The 27,985-nt window shown below is 44.1% G+C and overlaps 3 protein-coding genes across 8 annotated transcripts in view; 2 read left to right on the top strand and 1 right to left on the bottom strand.

Annotated features, from left to right (window-relative positions):
• Positions 1 to 7,453, top strand: part of TMOD1 (tropomodulin 1) — a 79,329-nt gene extending 71,876 nt beyond the window's left edge. For 2 of the 3 annotated variants that reach the window (XM_033122507.1, XM_033122508.1), the window contains exon 10: positions 5,851 to 7,453. In XM_033122507.1, coding sequence (XP_032978398.1) covers positions 5,851 to 5,915 — 65 coding nt within the window. In that variant the 3' untranslated portion in view covers positions 5,916 to 7,453. Of the gene's footprint in view, positions 1 to 4,994; positions 5,806 to 5,850 lie in introns of those variants that run through there. The other variant, XM_033122510.1, reaches the window with a different exon arrangement.
• A 151-nt stretch (positions 7,454 to 7,604) lies between these two features.
• TSTD2 (thiosulfate sulfurtransferase like domain containing 2) lies at positions 7,605 to 26,772 on the bottom strand. Of its 4 annotated transcripts, none has more exons than XM_033122506.1 (10): positions 26,695 to 26,772; positions 22,732 to 22,944; positions 21,878 to 22,191; positions 20,089 to 20,209; positions 15,909 to 16,034; positions 15,353 to 15,458; positions 12,263 to 12,381; positions 11,621 to 11,779; positions 10,893 to 11,031; positions 7,605 to 8,750 (listed from the first exon to the last, which is right to left on the bottom strand). In XM_033122506.1, exons 2-10 carry the CDS (start codon positions 22,894 to 22,896, stop codon positions 8,413 to 8,415), a joined length of 1,587 nt encoding a protein of 528 aa, XP_032978397.1. In that variant the 5' UTR covers positions 22,897 to 22,944; positions 26,695 to 26,772; the 3' UTR covers positions 7,605 to 8,412. The 4 variants fall into 4 exon arrangements, with proteins under 4 accessions (XP_032978397.1, XP_032978396.1, XP_032978394.1 ...); XM_033122505.1 differs by lacking the exon at positions 26,695 to 26,772 and adding an exon at positions 26,021 to 26,156; XM_033122503.1 differs by lacking the exon at positions 26,695 to 26,772 and adding an exon at positions 25,693 to 25,840.
• Positions 26,046 to 27,985, top strand: part of NCBP1 (nuclear cap binding protein subunit 1) — a 37,971-nt gene continuing 36,031 nt past the window's right edge. The window contains exon 1 of the mRNA XM_033122500.1: positions 26,046 to 26,323. Within this exon, the coding sequence (XP_032978391.1) occupies positions 26,290 to 26,323 (34 nt within the window). The 5' untranslated portion in view covers positions 26,046 to 26,289. The remainder of the gene's footprint in view (positions 26,324 to 27,985) is intronic.

Genomic DNA, 27,985 nt, shown 5'->3' on the forward strand with positions numbered 1-27,985 from the left:
TCAGTCCAGGGCTGGGCCCAGAGGGCACCCTCAGTGGAATGAAACCTGGGAGGGCACAGGCTCATGTGAGTCTCCCCTCTTTCGAACACCTTTCTCTGCACTGAGTCCTGGCCAGGTCACAGTTTGGCTCTAGCCCCGATCCTAAAGCCCCCAACCAGCACCACAAACCAAACCCCAAGCCCAGGAGACTTCCCGTGGCTTTGAAGGTAAAAGTTGCAAATGTTGACTTCATAGTAAATAGGTTGCATTAATGTAATCTCCCTTAAAGGCATAGTTTATGTATTTTTTAAAAAGAAAAAGAAAAAAAGAAAATGTCACAGTCTTTCTTATGAGCATGCACCAAACAGGTGCCCGAGTCAGTTGAATGAAAAGTGGGGTCAGTCCTTGACTTGTTGCCAGATGCCAGTTGTCCCCAAGCTCTGTGGGTAGTTATTTATTATGTGTGTTTCTGCTGGCTGCTAAAAGAGCTTGATATAGTATCCAAAAAGAGTGGTCCAATAAGGCTATAGGAAAATAAGAGAAAAACAAAAACGAAACAAGAAAAGAAGTAGGTCTCATATGTTAACGTAATTATTGTGTTTAGATGTGAGCTTCCTAGAGCAAAGGCAAGAGGAAGGCAAACCAAGTGACGTTCTTATGACACAAGAGAAGGAAGCGCAATGAGTTAAAAAAAAGAAAGCTAGCTGCATTCTGGGATTGAGTTATGAACTAACTGTGTTTTCTAAAGGACAGTGTTGTCAGTGAGTTTTTCATCAAATTCAGACCTGCTCTGCACGTGGCTCTTGTTCGCACGTGTTGTTGTTTGTTTTGTTTCTAACACTCAGTAAAATACAAAGAGCCTAATACCTAAGCACATCTCAAAGTTCAGGTATGTCACTTCCTGGAGATGAGTCCGAGGCTGGGTTAATGCGTGGAAGGAAGGCCTGGAAGAATGGAGATAAACGTGTAGGTGTGTGTGCACGTGGCAGGCACTCACAGAACCTTTGCATAGATAACCACAGAGCTACACACACACACACACACACACACACACACACACACACTTTAGATTGAGTTAGGCAATTCAACAAGCATTTGTCAAAGTCCTATGGGGCACTAAGTGTTGAAGATACAAGTTCCTGCTCTTCAGGGTATCACAGCCCAGAGGCCATTCATTCATTACTCACTCCAGATGCCACTTTTTTTCTAGAACTGCAGGTCTAGAAAAGTCCATAAAATACAAACAAACAAATGGTTTACCTGAAGTGCCCTTATTTGAAATAAAATAAGAGCAAACACAAATAGCTAAGAAACATAATTATTATGGTGTAAGAGAAGTCATAGCTACTGTGAATTTTGCTAAGGAAGGCCATCAGTCTAAACTCTGTTGGCCCAGCTGTGATCTGACTTCAGAATGAGCATTTACGAGTAAAAGCTTTGAGTTCTATTCTGATATGCAATCGCCTCACATTTTTTTTTCCTCCCAGCTTAGATTAAGCTTCCTATCTGCCCCTCGGTGCCTATCTTGGGGCTAATCCAGCTTTGGTCTCCAGTGGCAAGGTGGTCTGGAGGTCTTTTTTCTGGGGACAGAAGGTTCCAGATGGCCAGAGATCAAGGGTGCTGTAGGGGATTTCATTAAAATCAGCTGGAGGTTGAATGACATGGTCTTCAGGACTCTCCCCGTCCTGGGAGTCTGTGATTCCAAAATCCAGGCCCAACTTCTATCACCAGGCACTTCCTGAGGTTCTGGCGGGGCCTTGGAGGGCCAGAGCTGGAAGTGACTTCGGGCCATCCCTCCAGCTCCCTTGTGGAGAAAGTGAGGCCTGGGAGGGACTGCCCTTCTAGGCAGTGGCTCAGTCAAGACATACCAGTTGTTAGTTACAGCAAGTGCTTTTAGAGTCTTTTGTGAGCCCAGGATTGCACTCGCTGATTTAAGGGGTAGCAGAAAGACCAGTTCCCTGGCTCTAGGACCTTTACACCTTTTAGGGGAGAAAAGACTCAAACACCTGTCAAAAAATTCAAGAATGCCTGAAAACTCTATGCAAACAAAATGAGGACATGATTCGTGAGGACAGAGGCCAGTCACACAAAGCATCGTGGTTGGGGTGGACATTTAGCCAGCCTCGGAAGGAAGAGATAGGTTATGGAGGAGGTCAGGACGCATTCTTGATGGAGGTACAGCCCAGGTAAAGGCAAGGTGACAGGACCCTGTACTCAGGACAAGAGAGACAGACAGATCTAAAAGGACTGAGGAACTATTATGGGGAGTTAGACCTAGAGCAAAAAAAATAGGAACTCACCAAGAAGGAAGGGAAGGGCTTTTCAAACAGAGGGCACAGCATGGTCAAAGGCAAGAGGATCACAGGTACAGGAGGAGTTCACAGGGAGTGGGGCTGGGTAGAAGTGGAGAGGCTGTGAGCCAGGGGCCTTTATGACCACACTGAGGAGCTCAGGCGGGAAGTGAGGAAAGCAGGCGGGAAGTGGGACCATGGCAGTTTCCTGAACAGGAGTGACAGGTGATAAAAGTGGGCCTCTGGGTTTCTGTGCAGCTGTCCCCTTGGGGTTTCCCACAGAAGGAATTAGAGCAGAATCATTTCTGTGATTACACGTAACAGACTGCTAGTTTTGGTGTTATAGGATTTTTAGCCCACCTGCTAATTTTTGTAAAAGAAACACTTCTGATAGTGCATCATCAGCTTCCCCCTGCAAGAGAGAAATCGTTTCTTTCCAACACAGTATTTTCATCCCACTCTCAATGCTCCAATGAAGCAGACAGCCTTCCGTGTTTTCCAGCTGAATATTTTTATCATAAAACCCTCTTGTGAGCCTTGCCTGGCCGCTGTGCTTGTTAGCAGGGTCTGAGCACAGAGGAGAAGGGAGCCAGCCTCTCCGGGTTCCTTCTCACTCTGACCTGCGTCTGCTGGCTCCTGGCCCAGGGCTGGCTCTCTGTGGTGCTTGGGCTTTGCCTGCTTGTGAGGTGGGTGGGCTCCTCCTTGGGGCATATTCAGTCCCCAAGGTCATGGGTCAGCCAGTAAGTACCTCTGCAGACAGGTGGCCTTCCCAGGACCCATCCTGACTGACGTGTCTGACCATTCCCACCCTATGCACTGAGCTTTTGCCAGAGTGTTCTGTGGGAGCGCCTGGGCATGGTGGAATCCAGGAGGAGCGTGGGTCCCCACCTTGTTTTCCCATGGTGATCTTGTATCTCCACACTATTTATTATGATCAAAGATACTTACAAGGTGCTCACTGTGTGCCAGGCACTGCTTTGAACACTTCCCATCTTACTAACTCCTATAGTGCTGCCAACAACCAGGTGAGGTAGGTGCTCTTATTATCCCCATTCTACACTAAGGAAACGAGGCCTAGAGAAGTGGGTAAGGTTACCCGCAGGCAATGTGCAGTCCCGCCCGAGTCTGTGTTCTCCACCTTCTCTCTGGGTGAGGCCCTGCTAGCCTCATGTCGTGACCCCTCTGACGAGCCATCCTCTTGCCATATTAGTACCAACCAGCCTGAGGAGCGGAAGTGCCTCCCAGTGACCCGGGCAGAAGCATCCCTCTAAGGGCCATTTCTCCTAATGCTCCTGCTACCTCCTTTATCGTTTAAGATTCAGCAGACATGTTACCTGCCCATCCTCGGAGGATCTGACCACTTCATTCATTATGTCTCACACCTGATAGAGACCTGCCGGGATACCTATAATATTTTATCAAACGTATTGTTGGTGTATCTTGGTCCCGTTAGGCAATATCTTCATTTCTGGTTCTTGTGTGTGGCACATCATAGCACTCAGTAAACACAGTTGCATATATAAATGAATGTAAAATGTTTCCCAAAGACATGATGGAGGCATTCAAGCTTGGCAGGAAGTGGTGGAGGGAGCTCGAGCAGCCAACGGAGGTTAGTCCAGACCAGATGACCCAAGAAGCCTTCCGGCTCTGACAATAAACGACTCTCTGGGGCTTGCAATGATAAGCAATGCAGAAGGGTTTGCTTTCACGGAAGTGAAAAATAGATTGAATTGAGGGAGGATATTGGGAGACCTGGCTTATACTCCCAGTTCTGTCTCTTATTCACCATGACTTGGGGCACGTTACTTTCCTCTCTTGGCCTTAATTTCTTTCGTCATTAAAATGGGGAAAAGTAATACCTGAACAAGTGGGTGCCTCTCCCCTCTCCTCATCCAGTCCCTGTAAGGTCAGTGCCAGGGGAACTCTGTACAGATCCAGCCTAGTGTACACAGTAAGGGCATGTAGTGGAGAAAGAAACATGGAATCCCCTTTCTGTACCGAGCCTCGGGCTGAGGACCCTGGTTCCAGTCCTGACTCTGCCGCCACGTCTCAGGACCCTGGCTCTTTTCTTCTCCAGGGGAAAAGGAGCTAATCCTCCTTGTGAGAACCAGATGAGATGTGGACATGTAAACCCTACGTAGACTGGCCTGGATTGTACTGAGGCAGGCTGGACGGAGGTGCCAGCCTTGCTTCTCTCTGGTACCAGCTTTATTGCTTTGAGCAAAAAATGTACTCTCTCAACCCTTCTTTCCTCATTCAACACATGGGAATGGTAACAACACTGATGTTCCAGAATTGCTGGAGGGGCTGCAATGAGGGGTTGAGTGTAAAAGAGGTGTCATAAGGACTGCCTGCTGGGCATGCTTGCACAGCTAATATGGAGATGCTTCAAAGTCAGTTCATGTAAACCCTCTGGTCACCTTGGGCAAACCTCCTCCGCTCTTTGGGTTTTGGTTTCTTCACATCTACCCCCAAGATGTTGGGCATTCTGATAGTTCCAGGAATGTGGCTAGACTGTCTTTTCAACAGGAGATTGCCCACCGATGTGTGTTAACCATTCTTCTGATGGGGTGCAGGGGTGTGCAGGAGCCCAGGCACCAGACGGGGCGACCAGCGTGCCCCATGCGCCCCATCCCGCCAGGTGGTTGTTTTATATGCTCAGTGTCATGCACAAGCTGATTCGGTTCTTGTTGCAGCTCGTATGCATCGACCTGGTGGCCGCAGGTCTACCGGCTCAGCTCGGGAACTGGAAGACGTCTAAGTATAGACAGACTTTTTTCCTCTGGGCAATAGCTTCCGTCTCTGCCACACCAGCAGCCCCGACTGCCACCTACCGGCTGTATAGACTTCTTTGGCCTTTCTCTTGTGGCTGGATCTAGCTTGCTGCTTGACCTTCATCTGCAGACACTTAATTCATTTCAAAACACTCTCCTTTATTACAATTTCAAAGGGAACCCTCTCCCCACACTTCCCCAGACATCCTATAAGCTAACGCCTCCAGCCTGCAACCTCCTGGCTAGCGCTTTCCTCTTTATGGCATTTAACTCCTTTTCGTGAATCAGTGTTTGAGCTTATATTATCTTGCCCCCGGGAAAACGTCAAGAGGACACAGATAATCAGGGAAATCTTAGGGTGGAAATTGTTGTTTATATAGGCAAGAGGCAGGCCAGGAGCTGAGCAAGGGCTGAGGGAAAAGTTTCCAGCGGGTTAAGACCCAGTTTCATTAGGAAGATCAACTGAACTTAATTCTTATCTGACTGGATTAACGAACTTCAACTGCAGGGCCGCTGTACACAAAGGAAAAACAAGGAGCTGGATAAAGGGGTTCTATACCTGTGCGGTCAGCGAATTAAAAGTAATTTATAAATGAATCTACAGTATCGCAGACCCTCATCGGTGAACGCTGACAAACTAGAGGGCTGTTACACAACCCACACATAACTGTCCTTTAAAAACGACTGACTTCAGACTTTGCTAACCCAAAAGTTAACGAGAAGCTTCACAGTGCCTTCTCCCAGTGACAGTGGTGGTTCCTGGTGCAGAGACAACCGGCTGACATCTCATCTCCATTCCTTTCTAGTGAGGAAGAGGCGGCTCGCAGACTTGACTGGGCCCATCATTCCCAAGTGCCGGAGTGGCGTCTAGTGCGCGGCGGCGACGACCACGCCCTTGAACTGGACATGTTCTCCTGATACTCTGTGCTCTGCAGTGGAAACCAGAAGGCAAAATGCCAGCACAAAACCCTTTTGTGGTTCAGTTCTTTATGCACTAAAGGTTTTAGGTTAACTAGTGGTTGTAGTTGAAAATTTTATAAACTATGGCTAATGTGAAGTTTTTCTTTAGTCACAGGAGTTCAGTCTGGTTATTATTTAAAAACTAAGAAGCCCCTAAACCGGCAGATCTTACTGAAGATGATGCTACAGCAGCAGTGACTTAACCCCAAGCGCCTGGATTTGGTGGCCTTGCTGGGTGATGTTTCAGGTGTATTTAAAACGTGTAACACATGAACAAACAGCACACTCTTCCACAAGATTCAGAAGCATTATAAAATACTTTATTACAAATTTGATCTTAACTAACAGTTAGCAAACAGATCATAATTCTTTATTAATCCTCCTTTAAATTTTAAGGACCTCAAGATTAAAGTTGCCAAACTGATTACCAGATCATGAATATAATTGAATATAATTTTGCCCCTAGAGAAAGACAGAAAGACTAAAGCCACCAGAGCTCTGCCAGGAATCACAGAACATGAGATTCCTTTTGCTGGATATGAGGAAATGATAGAAAAGCCAATGGTAAAATTTCAAGTTTCAAAAACCATCCTTTCTTTACCAAGCCCAGGCACCAAACACCTTATGAACAACTGGGATTTAGTTACAACCAATACCAGAGTCAGAAAGAATTCTGTCCTTATCAAATGCCAACTTCTGATGGATTTGAAAACCTATAGCCAAATACTTGAAACCACCTTTCTGTGTTGCGCTGTGGGCTAATGGCTTAAGTGAGGTCAAACATTAGAGAGATACGTTTCTAGTCCACCATGGTTATGCTGACAAACTTCAACTCCCTGTGGTCACACCTATTAGACGAGTCACTGCTAATCTCATGCCTGTAAAAGCTAAAGCCTCTGAAGGCCAGTGGTGAAGATCCAGCTATTAAAGAATTAGGAAACCCTGGCCAAACCATCCCAAGATGATTCTGAAAACGTTAATTTTGGTATTTCTGCCGACTCCTTTTTAACATCATGTGCACCTCTTGGGATCCAGCAAAAAGGTTCAGCCACAGTGCCCTAGTGCCTTTTACTATACCACAGTGCCAGTTAAGCTACCATTTCTGTTGCTTGCGGAATTATTTTCATGATTGGGCAAATCTTATGATAAAGGACAGGCCAAAGAACTGATGAGCACAGACTAAGCTGCAGAGCACTGAGCAGACAGGCTTTTGAGGAAGAAAGAAAAGTCCTGTACACGGAACTGTAATGACGTGGATACTACAGGGTAACCAGAGGTGGAGCCAGGGCCTCGCCACTATGAAAGCGTCTCCTGAGGCTGCAGATGGGCCCAGGAGTGGCACCATGCTGCAGGGACAGCCATCCCCACCGGCTTCTCTGAAACACAACTGCGGCTCTATTCTGCATCACTGGAAACTGCAACATAATATTAAATCTGTTGGTTTATGAATGGCTGCGTATGTGTTTCTTGGTACCTCTGTGACGAGGACATGTGCCCGACCGACATGCTGGCAGGAGGCTGGACAACCACCATGGCAGTGCTGAATGACCACAGAATGTGTCTTATACCCCGAGGTGCTCATCTCAAAGCGACTGCCCAAATGCCAGTGTCAATCGAGCTAATCGGAACCTCTCAAAAAGAGAATACTTGACAGCTAAGAGTGTGGTAGGTGTTGAGGGAAGCAGAGACTATTGGGGGAACTCTCTCGCAGAACCAAATCAGTAAACACTGAAAGTGGGCCACATCTTTAAGACCATCTGCTCCATCAGATGAGCTGGTCTAGACCAGGAGGTGGCAATTTTTTTCTGTAAGGGTCCAGATAGTACATATTATAGGCTTTGCAGTCCATAACGTTTCTGTTGTAAATACTTCATTCTGCCTGCCATAAATCCTACGTAAATGAATAGGTATGGCTATTCCCATAAAACTGTTTACAAAAGTAGGAGGTGGGCCAGACGCTGGAGTCCGCAGATCCTGGTCTAGTGCTCTCGGGCTAACAGACACGAGGTGAGGGTAGGAGTGGATGGCAGGTGACCTAAGGAACCTGGTTCCAAGGAGTATACTTCCGGGGCCACAGCTTTCACATTTTTGCCACCAGAACAGACAGGTGTAGTGACAAGAAAAAAAACTACTACCAGCCTTGCTGCGTGGTACAGAACAGGCATGACCTGGTCACCGGGGGTCCCGTGGCAGCTCTGGGACCCCACACAGCTCACCTTTTTCTATGCTCTAGCATCTTGAGTCAGAATGTGTCAGAAGTGGTCAGTACCCACCTTCTACTCCCTCCCCCTGTGAAGTATAGGTGGCCAGTATGGTGGCCAGTTTGCCACAGTGCTATCGGACAGCATCAGCGCCTCCCGTTTCTGTTGCTGCAGCCTTGATATTCTCCAAAATGGGGTCCCCCAAACCTAGCTTTGTGGCGGCTTAGAGAAATGCTGATGCTGCGGCTCGCACAAGCAGGGCCCATCCACGTCAACATCAGGCCTTGGCTCTGGGCTCACGGGGAGCTGCACCTGCTGTGAAAGTTCGCTGGGGATGCGTGGCCGTCGGGCTGTACACTCGCATTCCTCTTTAAAGCTGTTCTGGGCAGGGCTTGAAGCTGGCCTGTTCCCTTTCTCTTGACATGTGACACAACAGGCTGTGAATCCCTGTCCTTGGCAGGCAGGGCAGGTCAAGACGAGCTGGCGGCACTGGGGAGTCGAGCAGAGTTTATACTGGTCCCATGGGGCTCCACAGTATGAACATTCTGAGGAAGGTAGAAAAGCCTTCGTTACAAACACATGTGTATGTATGCGGAGAGGCACTTTCCAGTTCCTAAATATAACTCTTAGCTCACCAGAACCTAATATGTCCTGTTGCACCTGGGGAAGGTTTCTAAACATTAAGTCTCCTGTCTTCTAACAGAAAATGGTCCCCATCACCACTTTTTTGAGGGAGCTGGCTCCTGGGAATTGTCTTCCTAATTCCCACATTCACTGACCCATTTTCCTTTTTCCCATTTAGAAAACAGGTAGTAACGCTTCTCCTTCGTTAACTATTCCAAAGCGGGCCAACCACCCCTTGTTCAACAGTCTTTCTCCTTTAGCTCTTCCCCTTTTTCAGTGGGAAACAACACACCTTGATGCAGATGATCCCATAGCTACATTCAGCTTCCACAGTCCACACCCCACTTGCCCAGGCCTGAGGGTCTCCTGCTGTTGCCAGCAGACCCCTGACCACGCGGATTCCTACAACTTGCGTTAGCTACCTTCTCAGGTCAGTTTTTCCTGCTGACTTCCTGTTACCATTGATAACCTCATTCTTCTTCAAGTCTCCTTACCTAGCTATCTCAGCTACCTTTGGGCCTTCTCGCTCCCCTCTGTACTCCATCTAGCTCCAAAACATTTGAAGTAGCTTTCAATAAGAGACAAACATAAGACCGTGAAAATGAATTTAAAAATCATTCAAACTCACATCTTATTCATTATGTGAGTGGTAACACCATCTCACTTTCTGATCCCAGGAGTTCTACAAAACTGCAATAGTCACTAGGATTGTCTGCCTGTGACCTTCCTAGACAAGAGTGTGACATCCAGGCGTAAGAGCCATTTTTTCTAAAGGTTTACTTCCATCCTTCTTTACTAAGTGCCCTCATCTGGTACCATGTTAGTGTGGCCTCAAAACTACAGTCAAACCACATACTTCCTGTGACCACCCCTTCCTAAGACTGCCTCTGTCTCTGGCATTGGCCCTCGGTTCAGCTCCCACCTTGGTATGCCCCATCCACAACTCTAAAGTGCATACCACATGCGTCTATATACCATCTAAACTAGAGGTTCTTTTATTTTGTGCCATAGGTTTACTTGGCAGTTCAGTGAAGACTATGAACTCTGTCTTAGAAAAATACTTTTTAAATGCATAAAATAACCTACACAGGATTACAAAGGAAACTATATTATGTAGAAATACAAAATATTAAAGTTATTTTTAAAGTCTGGGATATAATAAGATATTTATTAGTACATTACATAATAAGACTTAGTGGTGGGCCAAATAACTATTTCCATTTTGAAGCAATGATGCACATCAATGCTATTTTGAGATATCTGGACAACTGTAATCTATGAAAATATTGTGATTTCCATTGACAACAAAGTCACAGGTACATCCAGCACTACTGATTTGTTGCTTATAGTCATAACTGAAGGAAATGCTACATTTAGTGAGGGGTTATGAAAATAAAGATAAATTTATTATAATTATTTTCCCATCCAAATTCACAGAATCCCTGAATTCTATATATTGACACCAGGTTAAGATTTAGCCTATTAATTCAACTCCTAGCAGGTAGTCAGAACAAAGGACATTATCTTCATTTTAAAGGACTGGCCTAACTACCGTGTTTCCCCGAAAATAAGATCTAGCCGGACCATCAGCTCTAATGTGTCTTTTGGAGAAAAAATTAATATAAGACCCGGTCTTATTTTACTATAAGTAAAGTAAAACTTTACTATAAGTAAAGTAAAAAAAAACTTATTTTACTTATAGTAAAATAAGACCGGGTCTTATATTAATATAATATAAATAATATAATATAAAATAAAATACCGAGTCTTACATTAATTTTTGCTCCAAAAGACGCATTAGAGCTGATGGTCCAGCTAGGTCTTATTTTCGGGGAAACGCGGTGGTAAATGGTGAGGCCAGGATCCCCATACAGGCTTGCCAACTCCTGATCCCAGGCTCTGTCTGCTGCACCACTGTATCTCCAACGCTATTGGGCAATGGTGGTGCTACTACTTTTTTTCCTATTTTATTCAAGCAATCAGTAGTGGCCTGCCTTCCAGAATGGTTAATACAGAGAGTGTGCCTGATCACAAGTTTAGTGTCTGGGCCCCTGCGGACCTACCTGACACTATATCACTGTTGTAGGACAAGGCATAACGTTCATCAAAAACGAACAACTTCCCTTTGTAAAACCCATCAGGAAACTCTTCCAGGTACCTGTGGATGCCACCCTTGAGCTGGAACACTTCCTTGCACACGCCCTATGTATGGAAAAACAACAGGAAATCTGAGGAGACAAGAATAGACCAGTGAAGCTCCACAGAGGAGTGGCGTGTGGGGAGGAATGCCGAAGGGGTGCTCCTGGCTCCCACTGCAGGACACCGAGAAACTGCTGACCAAGGGGTCAAGGAACCAACTGGCCAGATCTTGCCTACGAGGGGACAGGTGATGACAGTAGTCAGGGCCTTCACACTCTAGATCCTGCGAAGCCCAACTATTTTTGCTGCCCCCTAAATATAGGAAGACACCTGTTGGGATATGCAATGTTACTGAATTTGCTCTTCTCAGGATTAAGCAAAAGGATTAGGAAAAGGGAGATGTTAACTAATCTTTCCCTTAGTTACTTGATGATTCTTAGAGACTGTGAAGTGCTTTTCGCATCTTGAGATTTAAGAACTGCAGATTTTGTACTTATAGACTCTAAGCTGGAAACATACTAGGGGGAAAATAACGTCCTAGCGGGCGGGAGGTAAGAGAGGGAACAAAGGTGGGGGTGGAGAGATCCACACACACTGTAGGTGAGGTCGTCTTCTCTGCCACGCCTGCAGGGCCCCAAGGCTGGTGACTCACCTTGGCTTTGAGGTAGGCTGAACCCCGCTCGCAACGGATGCCCCCAGTGCAATACATCAGGACCCTCTTCTCTCTGAAAAGTTCCAGATTTTTGTCAACGTAGCTGGGGAAGTAACTGAATTTCCTGATGTCTGGGGCTAAGCAGCCCTGGAATCGTCCCTATAACATGGGAGTAGCAGAAGGAAAATGATCAGAAAAGCATACCTGGTAGGAACAAAGGTTCTTTCTGTGTCAAACACTCCAACCTCAGCAAGCAAATACTTGCTAGTTGCTATTCTCATCCCACACTCTGACCTTTCAACTTCAAGATCTGGAACTCAGAAACAAGCCTGGTGGACTGCGGGTCACCTTCCCAGAGTCTTCAAGGGAACTGGAGAAACTTCCCAAAGCAAATTTTACAAGGTCTTTGATACATGTCAAGGGTAGATACATGGGAGCTGGAAAGTATATTATTTGCTAAGATGTCTTTAATTCATACTTTCTTGGACTTTCTCACCAGATCCTGGGTTCAAAGACTTGGGTCTTCTCTGAAGATGCTAGCAGTAGAAAGAGATCCATGTGCCTTGGCCACGGGTGGGCACACACAGTGTCCTCTTTGGAAACATGCTATGTTGTGGGGACTAAATTCTGATTCTTACTTACTATTTTGCTTTCATAGAAGTTTCTGCAGTCCAGTAAGATAGTATCACTTTGTTCTTCATTTGCCTGAGACAAAAACTTTTCTACTTCTTTATGAAATTCACCTGGGGATAAATGGATTCCTAAAACCAAACCAAAAAATTAGTTACAACAAAACACATAAAAAAAACAAAAAAAACCAATTACAGTTGGCCCAGGCTAATGACTTACACGTTGCTTTGTTTCTTTCCACCTAAACTTTTTATAATTATGTCTCAAAATAACACTATCGGATGATCATGCTGAAATAATTTAGTAATTCCAGGTGTCCTCACTCTCCCTCCTCCTAAGATGAGCGCTGTGGAGACCTGGAAGTTTAGAAATAGTCAAAGAAGTTTGCATCCTTATATCTGATCTAACCCAATGAGAAAAGCCAGATACGTGGGATCTAAATTGCCATGTGGGTTTGTTGGTCCATTTTATGGCCAGTCGTTCTATTGTCACTATACCTGGAGGAGCCTGGACATGTATATACTTGACTATAGGCTTTATAAACTGTTCTATACCAAGGTCAAGCACATGTTCAAGGCTAAGAACTTTGGCACAGGCAGGTGTGAGCATAAAGTTGTGGAATAAAGTTGGAATATGTTTTTTAAAAGTACAGCAAGGTAAGAAGGATGTGTCTTAAGTTTGTGTGCATGAGTAAAAGAGAAAAGGGTAGGAGGGGTTGATAGCAGGAATGATATACTTGTATGAGAAAGAAGAGTGAGGGAGAAAAGGATGAAAAGAGGATGGAGGAGAGAAAGGAGACGAAGAAGATAAAATATAAGGAGATTAAAAACGAGAGAACCTGTCTGGTGGGGCCCTTTGTCTTCTCAACTCTCCAGAATAGAAATATTCCTGTATCTTTAGGGGTTCAGCTATATCTCAGTAGACTGTAAGGAACTTTGGTGAATTTGGCGGTGTGGAGTAACCACACCTCATGGGCTTCAGTCACCACTCGAGACACAGCCTGACAGCACCAAAAGAGCCTCTTTCCGCTCAGGAACGAATCCCAACAACCGCCTGGAACTGCTGGGTACCCAGGTGGGGCTGGAGCCCCAGAACACAGCCAAGGAATGTAGATTCTGACCTGCCCAACCTAGGATTGTAGGGAGAATGTAAGAAAGCCAGATTTTATATAAGTAATTGTCACGTAATTACACAGTCACCAAAACAATGGGGTGAAAAGGGAGGTTCAAAACTCTGGTGAGCAGCATGGAAATCTGCCAAGAATTCTACTTCCAGGGAGCCACCGGGAGCCACACCCTTCCCAGTGCTACTATTGCTGCTGCTCTCCTGGCCCTGCGATGGCCTCATTGGACAGTGAGTCATATGGACATGTTTAAAAGAGGTGCCTTCAAACAACTTGGCTCAAATCACAAAAGCACAGTACGGCCTGGAGCCCACTCTCCCCTAACTTCCTGACCAGTGTCCTGTAGGGCCCAGGAAGGGCGGTTTGTCGTCATCCTGCCTCCTGATAAGGTAGGGACACTAAGCTGACACCTCCCCCCTTCTTGGCCCTTCTCACCTCGTGTGTTGAGTCTCTTTTCCCAGATGCTTCTATCTTACTCCCATTTCCCCCCTGGCTTAACTCGTATAGCCTTCTTTTCAGTATTTACGTATTAAAAAATGAACAGCGTCAGTCAGACCTTTTTGCTTCCTGATGAAAGGAGACAATACTCCCTATGAAGTAGTCTTAGAGAAACAAACAGGAGCTCAAACCTGAATCTCATCCAGTCTCGAGATCTGAACTGTCTAGTATGACAGCCACAGGTGACCAGCCACATGCAGCTGAACTGTGACTTGAGATGTGCTATAATAAAGGTGACATAGATACAGGCTATCGAGGACTTAGGATGCAACACAAAGTCAAATCATTTTTTAAATGAGATACACGTTGAAATAATATTTTAGTTCTACTGTGTACGAAATTAATGGTACTTCTTTCCTTTTCCTTTTTATGATGTGGCTACTAGAAAATATAAAACTCCGTATGTGGTTCACATTATATTTCTCTTAGCACTACTCTAAATCTAACTACTAATTTATAGAAAATAGAGGACAGAGGAACATCTCATGTAGATGCAATCAACATTATTCTGATTGTGGGAAACTCTCCGGGCAAAATGATCTAGTTCCTTTAAAAAATAAACTTTAAGAGGAATAAAAAGACGGCGGCAAACCTATTGGTTAAGAGAGACTTAAAGAGACATAGTGGTCAAATGCAGTGAGTGGACCTTACCTGAATCCTAATAGAAACAAACATAAAAAATTATGAGATCGGTGGGAATTTTAAGCACTGAATAGATGTTTGATAATATTAAGGAATTACTGTTAAAAATGTTTTAGGTGTGATAAATGGTTTGAGTTTTGTTTTCATCTTTATCTTTTAGAGATGTCTACTAAATTATTTATGAATGAAATGACATGATATTGGGATTCCCTTCAAAATAATGCAGCATGGGGAAAGGGGACAGGTATAGAGGAAAGTCGGCCATAAATCTGTAATTGCTGAAGCTGCGTGATAGGTACATGGGAGTTCACTCTAGTCTTTTCTCTACTGTTTTTAATGTTTGAATATTTTCATAGTAAAAAGTAAGTCAGAAACAAAAACCCCACCCAATAAATGTCTATCTTTCAACTATCTATGATAACCATGAGGAAAAGGGGAACTAGAACATTCTAGAGCATTTGGAAACAAAGTGCTTTGGTGTTGAAAGCCACTTGCTTCCTGTAGCAAAAAGCGTGTGTGTTTTATTCAGTTGATGAACTATTTACAAATAATAATTACACTCTTCCCAAATTGCTATCTTTGGAAAGAGAAAACAACTTCTTGCCAAATCATTATGAAGAAGAAGAACTAAGACAGGCCATTCTTAGGGGCCAGTCAATTACCACAGCACCAAAGAGAAGACCGATTTTTGAATGACCCAAGTGTTAGCCACCCCACAGCTATTTTAAAGAGAGAACACATCACAAGTCTTGCTGGTCAGTGTCTAACTTTCGCATTTGTCTCTACGTGTTTTATCCATTTGAAGAAAAGCAAATTTTTTCTTCTGAGAGCAAGCATACCAGGCTTCTTGTAGGAGATTTTATTGGGACTGATCCCCATAGGCACGATTTCTTCAAATACACCAACACGCAATTCTGGAAAACAGCAAGCTCCTCCTTCGCTGGTCTAGCCAATGAGAAACAAAACAGGGAACAGCCTTTCTCTCTATGTCCAGGTAGAAGACATTTATGAGCAACATGATTCCCCCGTGTGGTGCCGAGTGCTGATCTGCTCATTCACTAAAAAGGTAGTGATGCCCTGAAAGGGCCAGGTGGTCGCTCTAGTGAGCAAAAGTTTCAGAGTCCAGACTGGGTAACTGTCACATCCTTATTCTGTAAGAAGGGAGAGTACGGTCCAGAGACGGCACTAACTTGCCCAAGACCACAGGGCGACTTAGAGGAAGAACTGACACAAGCATGCTCCTTCTACCACACTGCCCTGGACCCTAATGGGGAAAAGGTATTTATCTGGCACACATATTTCTCTACACTGACCTCCTCCTCATAACCTACAGCAGGAAGAGGCACCGAGGCAGAAGCAATGGCCCAGATCCATTTCATTTCCAGTTTCTCTTACCTTAAAATCATCCTTACACAGATAATCCTTAAATAATGGGCAGGAAAGCATGACTTCCACATACAGTCTGGTCGCCAGTTTGCTCCCCCCAACTGTCCCATTGATTCCTTCTGTAGCAATTCGAACCTGAGACACAAGATAGTGAGAGAAAGGGAATGCAGTCTGGTCTTAGCTTCGTTTAAACCCTCCCAGGGCAGAACTGGCTCATGTGTGTCAATGAGTTTAACAGGAAAAGCAGGCACTACTGTGGCTACTAAAGTGCTGTCACACAAAGATATCCGTAGTTTTCCAAAATGGCACTGCCTACAGATGAGGCACTCAGTTAATGTGTGTGGAACAAGAGAATGAAATGAATGAAACTACTGGAAGCCCCATTTGCTATTCCACTTGTCCAATGGCCAAAGAACTGAATTTTGAGCTTAATCCAGGTCAGCAGATCTAGAATCAAGATTCAGCTTTGCCACTTATTTGCCAAGTGGCCCTGAGAAAATTACTTCTCTGAAACTCAATTTCTTCATCTTGATAAAACAGGGGTAAAAGAGAACCAACAACGAAAAACACTGCTGGGGAGCTAGTGCCCAAGTCCTAAAGCACAGAGCACATCTGAGGGCTGGGAAGGGGAGTGAGGTGAGCACATCTCTGCATGGTGTTTTGGGCAAAGCCCACCATTGCAAACCCACCCACCGGGATACAAGTTCCAGGAGGAGTGTGTGTGTTTTGTTCACTGTTGCATAACCAGTGCCAAGAACAGTACCTGCCACACAGTAGACACTCAATATGTATCTGTTGAACAAATGAACATGTGTCCACATCTGAGGCTTCTCAAACCCTGTATTCTCTTTGAAATGCTTCAATGGTTAGGAGACATTAGAGCCTGGGTTAAGGGCCCTGCCTTACAAAGCAGTGCTCTGGAGGCCCTGCCAAGTTAGTTGTTTTGGTTCTACACAATCCTTTGGAAGAGTTTAAAGATAGATCATCTTAGAAGGAGCTGAGCTCTCCAGAGAAAAGTGCTAAGACAAAGTGCAACACAGTATCATGGTATTCTCTGGAAATCGGCTCTAATGCGTTTTTTGGAGAAAAAAATTTTTATAAGACCCAGTCTTATATTACGTAATGTTTTATTATACTGGTATTACATTATATATCCGGTCTTATAGTAAAATAAGACTGTGTCTTATATTAATTTTTTCTCCAAAAGACACATTAGAGCTGATTGTCTGGCTAGGTCTTATTTTCGGGGAAACACGGTACACATATATAATAACAATGGTACCTCCAGATGTATAGAATTTGAAAAATTTTAAAAGGCCCCTTTTATTCAGGGCCCAGAAGAAGATACTTCATTTATTGCCTCACTTGATTCAATTCTTTAGGGCATGGAAATAAATGGCATTCATTTCACAAGCCAATGACAACTAGCTATCTGGAGTTCCATGATGAGCATTATGGATCAAACCTAGATCTTACTGGCTCCAAATTTTTAAATTTTTTTCCTTTCCAAAGTTTCCAATACATTCCTTCAAATATCTTGAGGCCATAAGGAATGTATAGTAATAGGGATTAGAAGCTTCTTTCCATAATTCCAGAATTTTCAAGTTCTCCTCTTTCTCTACCTAAATGCTAATATTCTGCCAAATCTCCTGCCAGCAAAAAACTATCTGAGTAAACTGGGCATGGATCCTTGAAGCCTAAGATTTTAGACGGAAGATCCAGGCAGGTGCTGCCACATTGTGGTCAGAAACCCTCACTGCTAGTTCACCTTTTGGGTGGATCAAGAATAAGAATCTGCTCCTAAACCAAGGAAAGATATTGGTATCCTTTTTGTACATTCAGGTTTACTGTGAGAATATCCATCTTTCAAGTATTCTCTAAATAGAGATTATGATAAATGTATTCATTCCACAGAAGATTACTAATTGTTTTACTATGTGCCAGAAATTGTGCTAGGAATTAAGGATATAGTGGTTGGAAAAAAAAATAGTTCTTGCCATCTTGGAGCTTACAGATGGAGGTCACACATATTAAGATAAAAGTTACAAATTGACATGTGCTGTAAAAATTACTACAAGATGCTATGAGAGTGTATTTAGAAAAATGAATTTAGATTGAAGGTCAGGAAATCTCTTTGAGGAAGTGTCATTAAAACTGAGAACTGAGGGTTGAGTGAAACTGAGTTTGAGAAACCAAGTGGGTGTGGAAGAGTTCCTTGAAGAGGAGTTTTTTTATAAAAAGGCCCAAAGACACAAAAAAGACTTTGTGGGCTCCAAGAAACTGAAAGCCACCGTTGCTGGAGTGTAACGAGTAAAGAACAGTATCAGATAAGTGGAAAAGGTACGAAGGGGAAAATCACGCAGGAACCTAAAGGCATGTTAAGGATCTGGGTTTTATTCTAAATGCACTGGATAGCCATTGAAAGAGTCTGAGGAGGGAGTGATACGATTTTATGTAACTTTCAATATCATTCTGGCTGCCGTGTGGAGAATGGATGAAACGGCGGACAAGGATGGAAGAATGTAGAGTAGTTTGTAAGCTACTGAAAAGGACTAGGTCTGAGAGCATGGGGGCTTGGTCTAAGGTGGTAGAAGTGGACAGAAATGAATGGAGTCAACGGTTGTTTTAAGGGAAGCTTTCAGTTGTTGCCTTTAGAAATCATACATGTGGAAAATGACGATCAAATGATTGCCTCAGGGAATTAAAGCCTGGGGCATGTGTGGGAAAGGTGAGGTGTAAGACAGTGCCAGAGGGGACTCTCAGAAGGAACCTAGTTCACTTCCTTTTGATTTAAATTTTTAAAAATATAAACTATACACACACATGTATATATGTGATCAAGGATATTAAAAAAAATAATAAAAACAAGAAAATAAAAACCATTCATGAGCCTCTTGTAGAGAAAATCACTGATTAACATTTTGGAATCTACTACCTTCTTCCATCTTTATACACACACACTTGTGGTTTTGTTATAAACATACATTCATTCCTTTATTCAATATTCTCCAAATATTTACTGTCATGTGCTAAGCCCTATTCTAACACCGACAATACATCAATTAAGACATAATCCCTATCCTCATGAAGCTTATATTCTTTATTATGTATAGAAGCTTATACTCTAGCACAGGGGTGTCCAAACTTTTTTCAAGGTTTTTCACCAAGGGCCATATGCGGTAAAACACACAAACGCCGGGCCACTCACTCGAGGTGAAGTACGTATTGCCTCACCTGGTTTATTTAAGTAAACTAAATATATTTTTGGAATTTGCTGCGGGCCAGTTAACAATGGATTGCGGACCGCAGTTGGCCCTCGGGCAGCAGTTTTGACACCCCTGCTCTAGAAGCTTACATTCTAGATTACAGAAGTGTATATTCTACATTATAGGTCATAGCTTATATTCTATATTCTATTCTATGAAATATATTCTATGGACGCTTATATTCTATATTATAATATAGAAGTTTATATTCTAGATTATAACAAATTAAACAAAGGTTATACTTTCAGATAGTAGTAAATTCTTTAAAATTCTCTGAGCAGAAGGGGGTAGAAAGTGATGAGGTTGCAGAGGACAACTTTAGCGTTCTGAGGAGATAACCTTTGAACAGAGATCTGAAGTGAAGAAGGAGCCACGTGAAGATCTAGGGAAAAAGCATTCCAGAGCGAAGGGAAACAACAAATGTCAATACCACAAAATGGTAAAACCCTGACGCAGTCTAGGAAAATTAAGAAGCAACTTGGAATCATAGCTATATGTATAGTTCTGTAAAACGTTTTTTTTTTTCAATTACTAGATGGAAAACATTTCCCTATGCCCGGAGTCAGCAAATATGTCTGCTTTTGCATACAGGTTTATTGGAACATAGGTAAACCCATTCTTTTACATAATGTCCACAGTTGTTTTCATGTTACAACAGCAGGGTTGAGTAGTTTTTTACGCAAAGCCTAAAATAGTTACTAATTAGCTCCTTAAGAAAAAGTTTGCTGACCCCTGGCTTATGCCACTAAATATTCTTCTAAAACACTAAGTTAATAGTTATTTAGAATTCTACTTAAATGCCTAGCAGGATTTGCTAATTGCTAAGAACCCAATAGCGAATGCTTTCCTAACAAGCACAGCCTCTGCAATCCAAGCTGGAGGCCAGACAAGCGCAGTGAAGGATAGGGTGTGGGAGGTGTTACCTTGCCTGTGAGGTGCAGGTGCTGACACAGGGCTGTCTGCCAGGCACAGACCCAGTGGGGATCCTCCAGGTCGCGGTAGCAGTAATAAAGTAGCACTTCCCCTTTGTCACTGCCCTGGCCACTGTAAAAAGAAAACCGCAGGGAAAGAGCATCTGAGTCACTGGCATAAGGAGGCCGTAATTCACAAAGGATACCTCCGCAGAATTAGAGGGAAGGCCAGGATGGAGCACCTCAAGGCTGCCTTTGCTCCAAAGAAGACAATATCTGTACTTTGTAGCTGAGTTAACTGAGGCCAATTCTTCCCAGGTGAGATAGTTACAAAGTAACAGTCAGGACTCAAACACCAGCCTTCTGCAACTAGAACCCATACTCTCTCTACTGTGCTGTCTTATACTAACTAGTGGGGGGACCTGGGTGGGTCTCTTAACATCTCTGAGCCTTGATTTCCTCTTCTGTATAACTGGAGAACTGAAATAAGCTGCATTTCCCAAAGTGTTCTCTGCAGCTGTTCTATGAAACCACGTGTTTGGAAATCCCACAGACAGCATCTCCTTCTGAGTCACAGTGAAAGTCCATTATCCATGGAAGGCTCTGAGAAGTCCTGCGAAAAAGGACATTTTAACCTAGTGCTTCCCAAATCTGTCTTCAGTGTGTCTTTTCAACACTTGATAGCATCTTCCTTCCACAACTAATGTTCACGTACATATTTTAGACAATGCTATAGTAGATGCTAATTAAGGTCCCATCCAGTTCTGGAATCTATAACTCTCTCATCAATACCTTCATCATATTTCAGGGCCTACCGTCCTCCAAAACCTTCTCTAGTCTAAAGCCTATTTATTTTCTTTTCTCTAAACTCCTGTAACACATTATTATGTGACCCTTACAATTTCACTGATAATTATATAGCCTGTCTCACATCATCTGCTAATTGTTTCATGTTTTTTTGTTTATTTCTCTAACTGGAAAGCAAATTCCTTGAAGTGCAGGGCCATACAGAAATGACAAGGCCACATTTGTACAGCACTTTACAGTTTGCAAGTGCTCTTACCATCATCATTTTATATAATTCACACAGCAATACTGTGAGGTAGGGCCGGGCAGGCATTATTGTTCCCATTTCAGAAGTGAGGAAATGAAGGTACAAAGAATTTTAGTCACTAGCTCAAGTCTGACTCTAAGTTCAATTCTCTTTTTTCTATCTGATAAAGGGAATTTGGCACTAAATACTGGGGATAAAAGTGAATCAAACTTGGACATTTTCTATTCACCAAATAGTTGAGGAATTGCTTAAAATTAGAAATCAGTCCTGTAGAATTCTATATTATGATTTGGTAAATTTTTCAAGGCAAAATCTAAATTTCTAATCCTTCTCCTCTCTAAAAGTTAACATCCTTTCTAAAACACATTCAGCTCAGAAAACCACATTTGGTAACAAAAACCCTTTTTTAAGCTCTGACATCATTCATGGTAGAGGAATCATTAATATTTCTGGGCCTTTCCACTTCTCTTTGAAAATAATACAATTTTCTATTCTTTACCTTTCCCTAGAAGATGTAGGATGGTTTCTGAGAAACCTAGCAACACTGCCTGCTGCGTGGGTACGTGGTACTGCGTAGACTATGACCTTCTATTACCCATAGTACATGTTTATCGGCCTAGCTTAGGCCGGTAGAGAAATTCTGTGCCTTTAGGATCTTGCCATTTCAGTGGATGGGTAGTGATAGCCTCATTGTGGCTGGAAAAACATGTTTAAAATTAAACCAAAAGTACAGAATGAAATTCTTACCTTATCAGCTCATCTGGGCTAAAGCAGCTCGTATCAGGGAGCCAAGCGGACATGTCATGGTTTCGAGTGAGGTACTCTATTAGAGGGGTCCTTTTGTCTGCAGATTTAAGACTCTTGGAGGAGCTCATCGTCATAGTCAGCTGCTTTAAAATAGAAGCAGTCTGGTGGCAAATTTCATCAGCATGTTGTGTTGCCACATGTCTATGGATGCTAGTTTGGTCTGTGAAGAGTTGCTGACAGCATTTCCACCATTTTTCTTTACATTCAAAGGAAGGTGCCAGAACTTCTTTGGTTTTGACAAAAAGGGCAAATGCCTGCAATTACACGCCAATGTCACTGTTAAATAACCTTAGGTTTAAGGCTAATGGAAGTCTCAGTGAAATCCCTTCTATTATCTTTCCACAGGGGTTTCCAGTTTTATGTTCTACTATTCTGTAGAACTTCCTGTGAGAGTAACAGTTTTCATAATAACCTTTATACTAGTTGGACCAGATCAGGAGTCTTAGGTAGCAGCTGCCCTAGTGTCTGTTTTCCTTATGACTAGGTCTCCTGGGTTCCTGCGATTCCTCCTGTCACCCTAGGTGGGGAAAGGAACCCAGCCCCTCTGTCTAGGACCGGTCCTCAAGTGCTCCACCAGAAGTGTTCCTGAGCCACACCTGCCTACGATTCTCCTTTGCCTGGCATTGAATTAAGATCACTAGTAATGGCTCTGACTAAACCTTACCTTGAACACGGCAACAGCCTAGTGTCTCACTAACCTTCCACTCCCTGGAGGACAACCTTGATAAGCTACTTCTAGATCTATCTGCGTTAACTACACATGCACAATCCCACAACACCAACAGCAATTTTACCTTTTTCTTTGCGAATGAGTATTTCTTCTTTGTATTGACATCGAGCTCTGCTTTGAGACTACTACTGGGATTGATAACACTTGTGTCTTTTAAATCCAGGTCTGAAAATCGTAAAACACAGGTCTCCAGGTCCTCTCCCTGGTCTGGTGAAGCGGAAGAAGGCATCTGGCTTGGTTGCAAGAATGGAGCAGATTCCTTTCAGTTAACTATCTCCTAGGAAGTGAGCAAGGGAGAAACAACAATGTCCAAGTTTTTGATTACTACTTGAAGTAAACTCAAAGCTAATCAATGATGCAAATGAGCATGGGCCCTGTAGCCCATTCGCTCATTCATTCAACAAATATTTATTTAGCAGGCATTGTTCTTGACACTGGGGATATAGCAATGAATGAAACAGAAAAAGTCTCTGCATTCCAGTGGGGAGAGACAGGAGGTAAACAAATGAATACATTGATTAAAAAATAAGTCAGATGGTAAAAAGGGCTACGGAGACAAATAAGCAGGGTAAGGAACCAGAGTGATAGAGGGGATCTTTAAAACACAGAGAGTAGTCTGAGGCAGTAGCATTTAAGCAGAAACCTGAATTAGGAGGCAAACCATGCAAACATTTAGGGTAAATGATATCAAAAAAGCACAGGTACAATGGAAATCAGCGAAGCTGTGTGCTAGCAACTTCAGTTATAAACACCGTTCTTTTTTGTCCCGTAGATTTTGAGCTGGGCAAATTCCCTTTCGTAGAAGAAATAACTACTGAAACAGCCCCCATTTTAATGAGCCAGAAGAAATATACAAATTGTTACTGTGGCCAGGACTTGTCCAAAGGGACACACTATACAATCAACACACTGCATTCTTGCTTTTATAAAACAAATGTTAACAAGTGACAAAGAGGCAACATAAAACACCAGAAAAGCATGGGCTCTGGATCGCGGTGCAGCTGGGTGCAAATATGTGAACCTGGGCAAGATATTAAACTTCTGAGTTCTACGTCCTTAATTTCTAAAATGCAGATGACAATGTCTACGTTGCAAGGCTGTAGTGAGGACTGGAAAGGACATGTAAAACGTCTGGCACATCCTTAGTTCTCCTACCACTCTTGGCTTATCTCAGACAACACTCTCCCTCAAGTATCCTACTCTGGCCACAGGGCACAAACACGCCATTCCCTCTCCTGCCTCAGTGTCTCCACATACACCTGTCCCACCACCCCAAATTGACCTCCCCTCACTCACAATCCTTTTCAGTTCTTGCTTTAAACTTATATATTCCTAACTATTCTATGTGGGGATTTTGGTATGTGCCCGGCACATAGAAAACAGTACTGCGGCTGCAGGCCTTAATGAAACAGTTCAGGTCCCTGCTCTCTTGTAACTTACATTCCAGTAAGGGACACTAAATAAGTAAACAAATTAAAAAACATGAAAATATCAGTGATAAGAGCTGCTGCTTCTCAATTGCCTTTGGTGGGGCGGATCCTCCATATTGTCCCCAACTTTAAATGTTGAATGACTTTATCTATAGTCACCCTGCAAGTGATCTCATCTACTCCCAAGGACTTAAAAACTTTATTTGCCTCAGAATAACTGTGTAAGGGGAGGGGGATAATATATGTGAAACTAGACTGGCTCTTAGTTGGTAATTGTTGAAGCTGGTTGATAAAGTACATGGAGGTTCATTGTATAATTTTCTCAACTTCTGTAAATATTTGAAACTTCCATTAAAAAAAAGGGAAGCAATCATAAATAAAGGAAAATTTAAGTTAGAATACTATATACTGACTCCAGATTTATATCTCCAGGTGGAGCCCTCTCTCCTGATCTCCAAATTCACACATCCAACTGTCTACTGGATAGCTTCAGCCGGAGGGTTAACAGGCTGTTCAGAGGTAACCGTTCAAAACCAAACTCTTGCTCTTCCCCAGTCTTCCTTACCTCCATAAATGACAATTCTATCCTTCCTGTTACTCAAAAATCTTTGGGCTTCTTCTTGACTCCTTATTCTTTCAACACCATCTTCCAGTCCGTCCGAAAATCTTAGTAACTTTGCTTTTTGAAATACAACCAAATCAGATCACTTCACACCACCTTTACTACAAACTCCGTTCAAGCCACCATCCTTGCCTGACTGAATTATTGCCACAGACTAACTGCCCTCCTCCTGTAGGAGACAGTTACCTTAAAAAATAAGATTAGTCTCCAAAGGCTTCTCAACTTACTCAGATAAGGTCCAAAGTACTTACAAAGCCCCTCCGACCACCGCTCTAATCTCAACTTCTACTACTCTCCCTTTGCCCACCACCTCCGATTGCACTGTTTTCTTTGCCCGTTCTTAGATGGGTCATCGGCACCAAGAAAGCAGGGATTTTCCTTTGTTCACCTCTGCATCCTCAGCATCTAGAACACTGCCTGGCACATAGGAGGTGCTAAATGTCAATATATTTGTTGAATGAACTAAAACATTGGGTAACCAGGGAAGGCTTCATGAAGGACCTGATGTTTGAGCTGGGACCTAAATGACAAGCCATCTATGCAGATTTAGAAGCAGAGATCTCCAGGCAAAAGAAATAGTATCAATTCCTAAAGTGGGAACAAGCTTAACTCATTGGAGGCACCGGAAGAAAGTCCGAGTGGTTGGAGTACAGTGATGAGAGACGAGAACCCTGGAAGTCAGGGTATGAAATCTGCAACGGCAAGTCATGGGAGAACTGGGAACAAAAAGGAGTAACGTCGTCTGATTCTGGATTCGTTCTGAAAGTAGAGCCAGCAGGGTTTAGGGATAGATTGTTATGTAGGAGGTGAAGGAAAAGGAGGAGCCACGAATGACTTCTACCTACATTTTTTAATTAAGCAAGCGGCTGGACGCTGCCGTATATCGAAATTGAGCACCGGTCTGGCCCAACTTCTCCGCCCAGCGTTCCCGAGGAGGCAAAAGCCCCGAAGTGGGAGTAAGATGCGCACGTACCCGCCAGTCCCGATCCTTTCTTACACCTTTCTTCATTGAACCTTCTCCGCCTAATCAGTAACACTGCTCACCACCCTCGAGCCTCCACCCCCACCTTGAGTTTACGTAGCAAAAAAACGCTCGGGACGTCACTTCGCTCCGGAAGTCTTCGAGGATGTGAGCGAAAGGGCCGCCGGGAAAATCATTCCGAGCCCCTGCGGGCGGGTCTGGAGTGGAGGCGGGGACTAGAGCGTCCGTCCTAGACCGCTGCCTCCAGGCGTGGCTCGCAGCCCCGGGCTTCGGTGGGCCGAGGAGGCGGCGCGATCTGCGTGTCCCCGGAAGGACTTACATTGAAAGGTGGGAGAGAGAAGAGGCGGAGGAAGCCCGAGGGGGCGGTGGCGAGCGGCCGGGACGCCCGCGGCCTGAGGAGCTTCTAGCTCTGCCCAACCTGCCGAGCCCACCCGGCCGCCTCCGCTTACGCTTCCGGGAGCCGTCGCGAGCAAGTGCGCCTGCGCGCCGGCCACTCCGCGCGCCTCGCCGCTGTCCTCGGGCCGGCGTCCCCGCGGTTCCTGCGGCGCTTCCCGCCCCACTCGGCTCGTCCGCGCACCGGCGTGCAGCATGTCGCGGCGGCGGCACAGAGACGAGAACGACGGTGAGTGTCCTGGGCCCGGCCGACGAGGCCGCGCCCAGGTGGGTGCCGACGTTTGGCTTCCTTCGTCTTCGAGTCTCGAGGGAAGCCCTTCCCACCCGGGAGCGTTCGGGAGTCGCGGAGGGAAGGGGGGTGGCACCGCGGGAGTGTGGCTGGGCGACTTCTAGAAAGCTCTTACCCCTCGCTCCCGCTCCTTTAGTCGTTGTCCGGTAGGAGGCCTGAGGGGGCCCCAGGCCTCTAACGACCTGTCAGGATTTGGTCCTTGGCACCGCCGAGCAGAGAAGTACGTACTTCTGTGGGTCTGTGCGGCGCCTCTTGGGGACAGTGGCAGGGACCCTCTAGCCTCAGTTTCTCCTTTTGACCCTCCAACTCACCTGGAAAGGGCTCTCCCACACGATTGAAGGAAAGGAACAAAGCCGTGACTGAGAGAGCTGATGAATCGCTTTGTGAGCTCTGCTCCCCTACCGGTCATTGTTGATTTGCCTTCTTTCAAGCTTCAGGGAAAGCTTGTGTGTCTCTTACCCACACCCAAGAGGTCACTGACAAACACATGCGTGTTATGTTAGATTTGCACTGGCCGTAATTGTATTTCCGTCGTGTAAGAGAGTGCTGGGAAACTAACTGGAGAGCTCGCAGAGATTTAGCTCAGGAGTTGCCATGTCCATTTGGATGGTTGTGCTCGTGGGGGTCAGGGTGTTGTCATAAACCAAGAATAATTTTGCTAGTTAAAAGTAGGAAAAGGTGCTTCCACTGCAAAAATCAGTCAAGAACACACATCCACAATAAAAGGAACTAAGAGTCATTCTATTATTAGTATTTTAGTGTATTGTTTGAAAAGAGTGTAGTGTTTAAGAGGCCAGACTGTGGAATTAGGGGGTTTAAGTTCAAAGCCAGACCCTAGCATTTACTTTGTGACCTTGCTCAGGTTCTATCACCTCTTTAAACTTTAGTCTGTAATGTAGAAGTCATATAGAAGGTGATACATACCTCCCCACGGTTTTGTGATGGTTAAGTGAAGTTACGCTTGTAATGAATGGCTCGTGATGATGTTTATTTAATCATCTGTTAATACTTAAGAGGTAAGCATTGGCAGATGTCAATGATGTAAGAAAAATACAGAACAAAAAATTTTAATTGAATTTTCTGCACTAATATTTTTCTCTCCTTGAATGTCGGGGCAGTTAGGGTAGGTAAAACTAAAACAAGTGTATTTAGTTTTAACAACGAAACATCAGATTTCTGTTGGGGCATGTCTTGAAAGGATATTCTAGTCCAGCTTTCTCATCTGACACCTAAAGGTCTAGAATTTTAGTGTAACTGACATGGAGTCACAGCTAGCAGTGCCCAGACACCAGTGAGTGCAAGTTCCAGGGTCCTCTTCACTACCCAGGCATTATGCTTCATGCCTTTTTTTAAAAAAAAGAAACACAGGAGGTTTCTTGTGTACATTTGGGGCACACAAAATACAGTTTTCATATGCTTTGAGTTTGATTAATCAGAAGCTAATACGCTTGAAGTCATCATTTGGTGTTTAAAGAACTTGAGCCTTTTGTTAAAGTTCTTCCATTTTCTTTTCTCACACTTTCTTTTCTCCACTTCTACTTCTCTCTTTTAGAGTATCCCTACAGGGAGAGAAAATGTTTCCAGAGGGCTACCTGGAGAACT

The sequence above is a fragment of the Rhinolophus ferrumequinum genome, chromosome 12, assembly GCF_004115265.2.
Source record: "Rhinolophus ferrumequinum isolate MPI-CBG mRhiFer1 chromosome 12, mRhiFer1_v1.p, whole genome shotgun sequence".
Taxonomy (NCBI): domain Eukaryota; kingdom Metazoa; phylum Chordata; class Mammalia; order Chiroptera; family Rhinolophidae; genus Rhinolophus; species Rhinolophus ferrumequinum.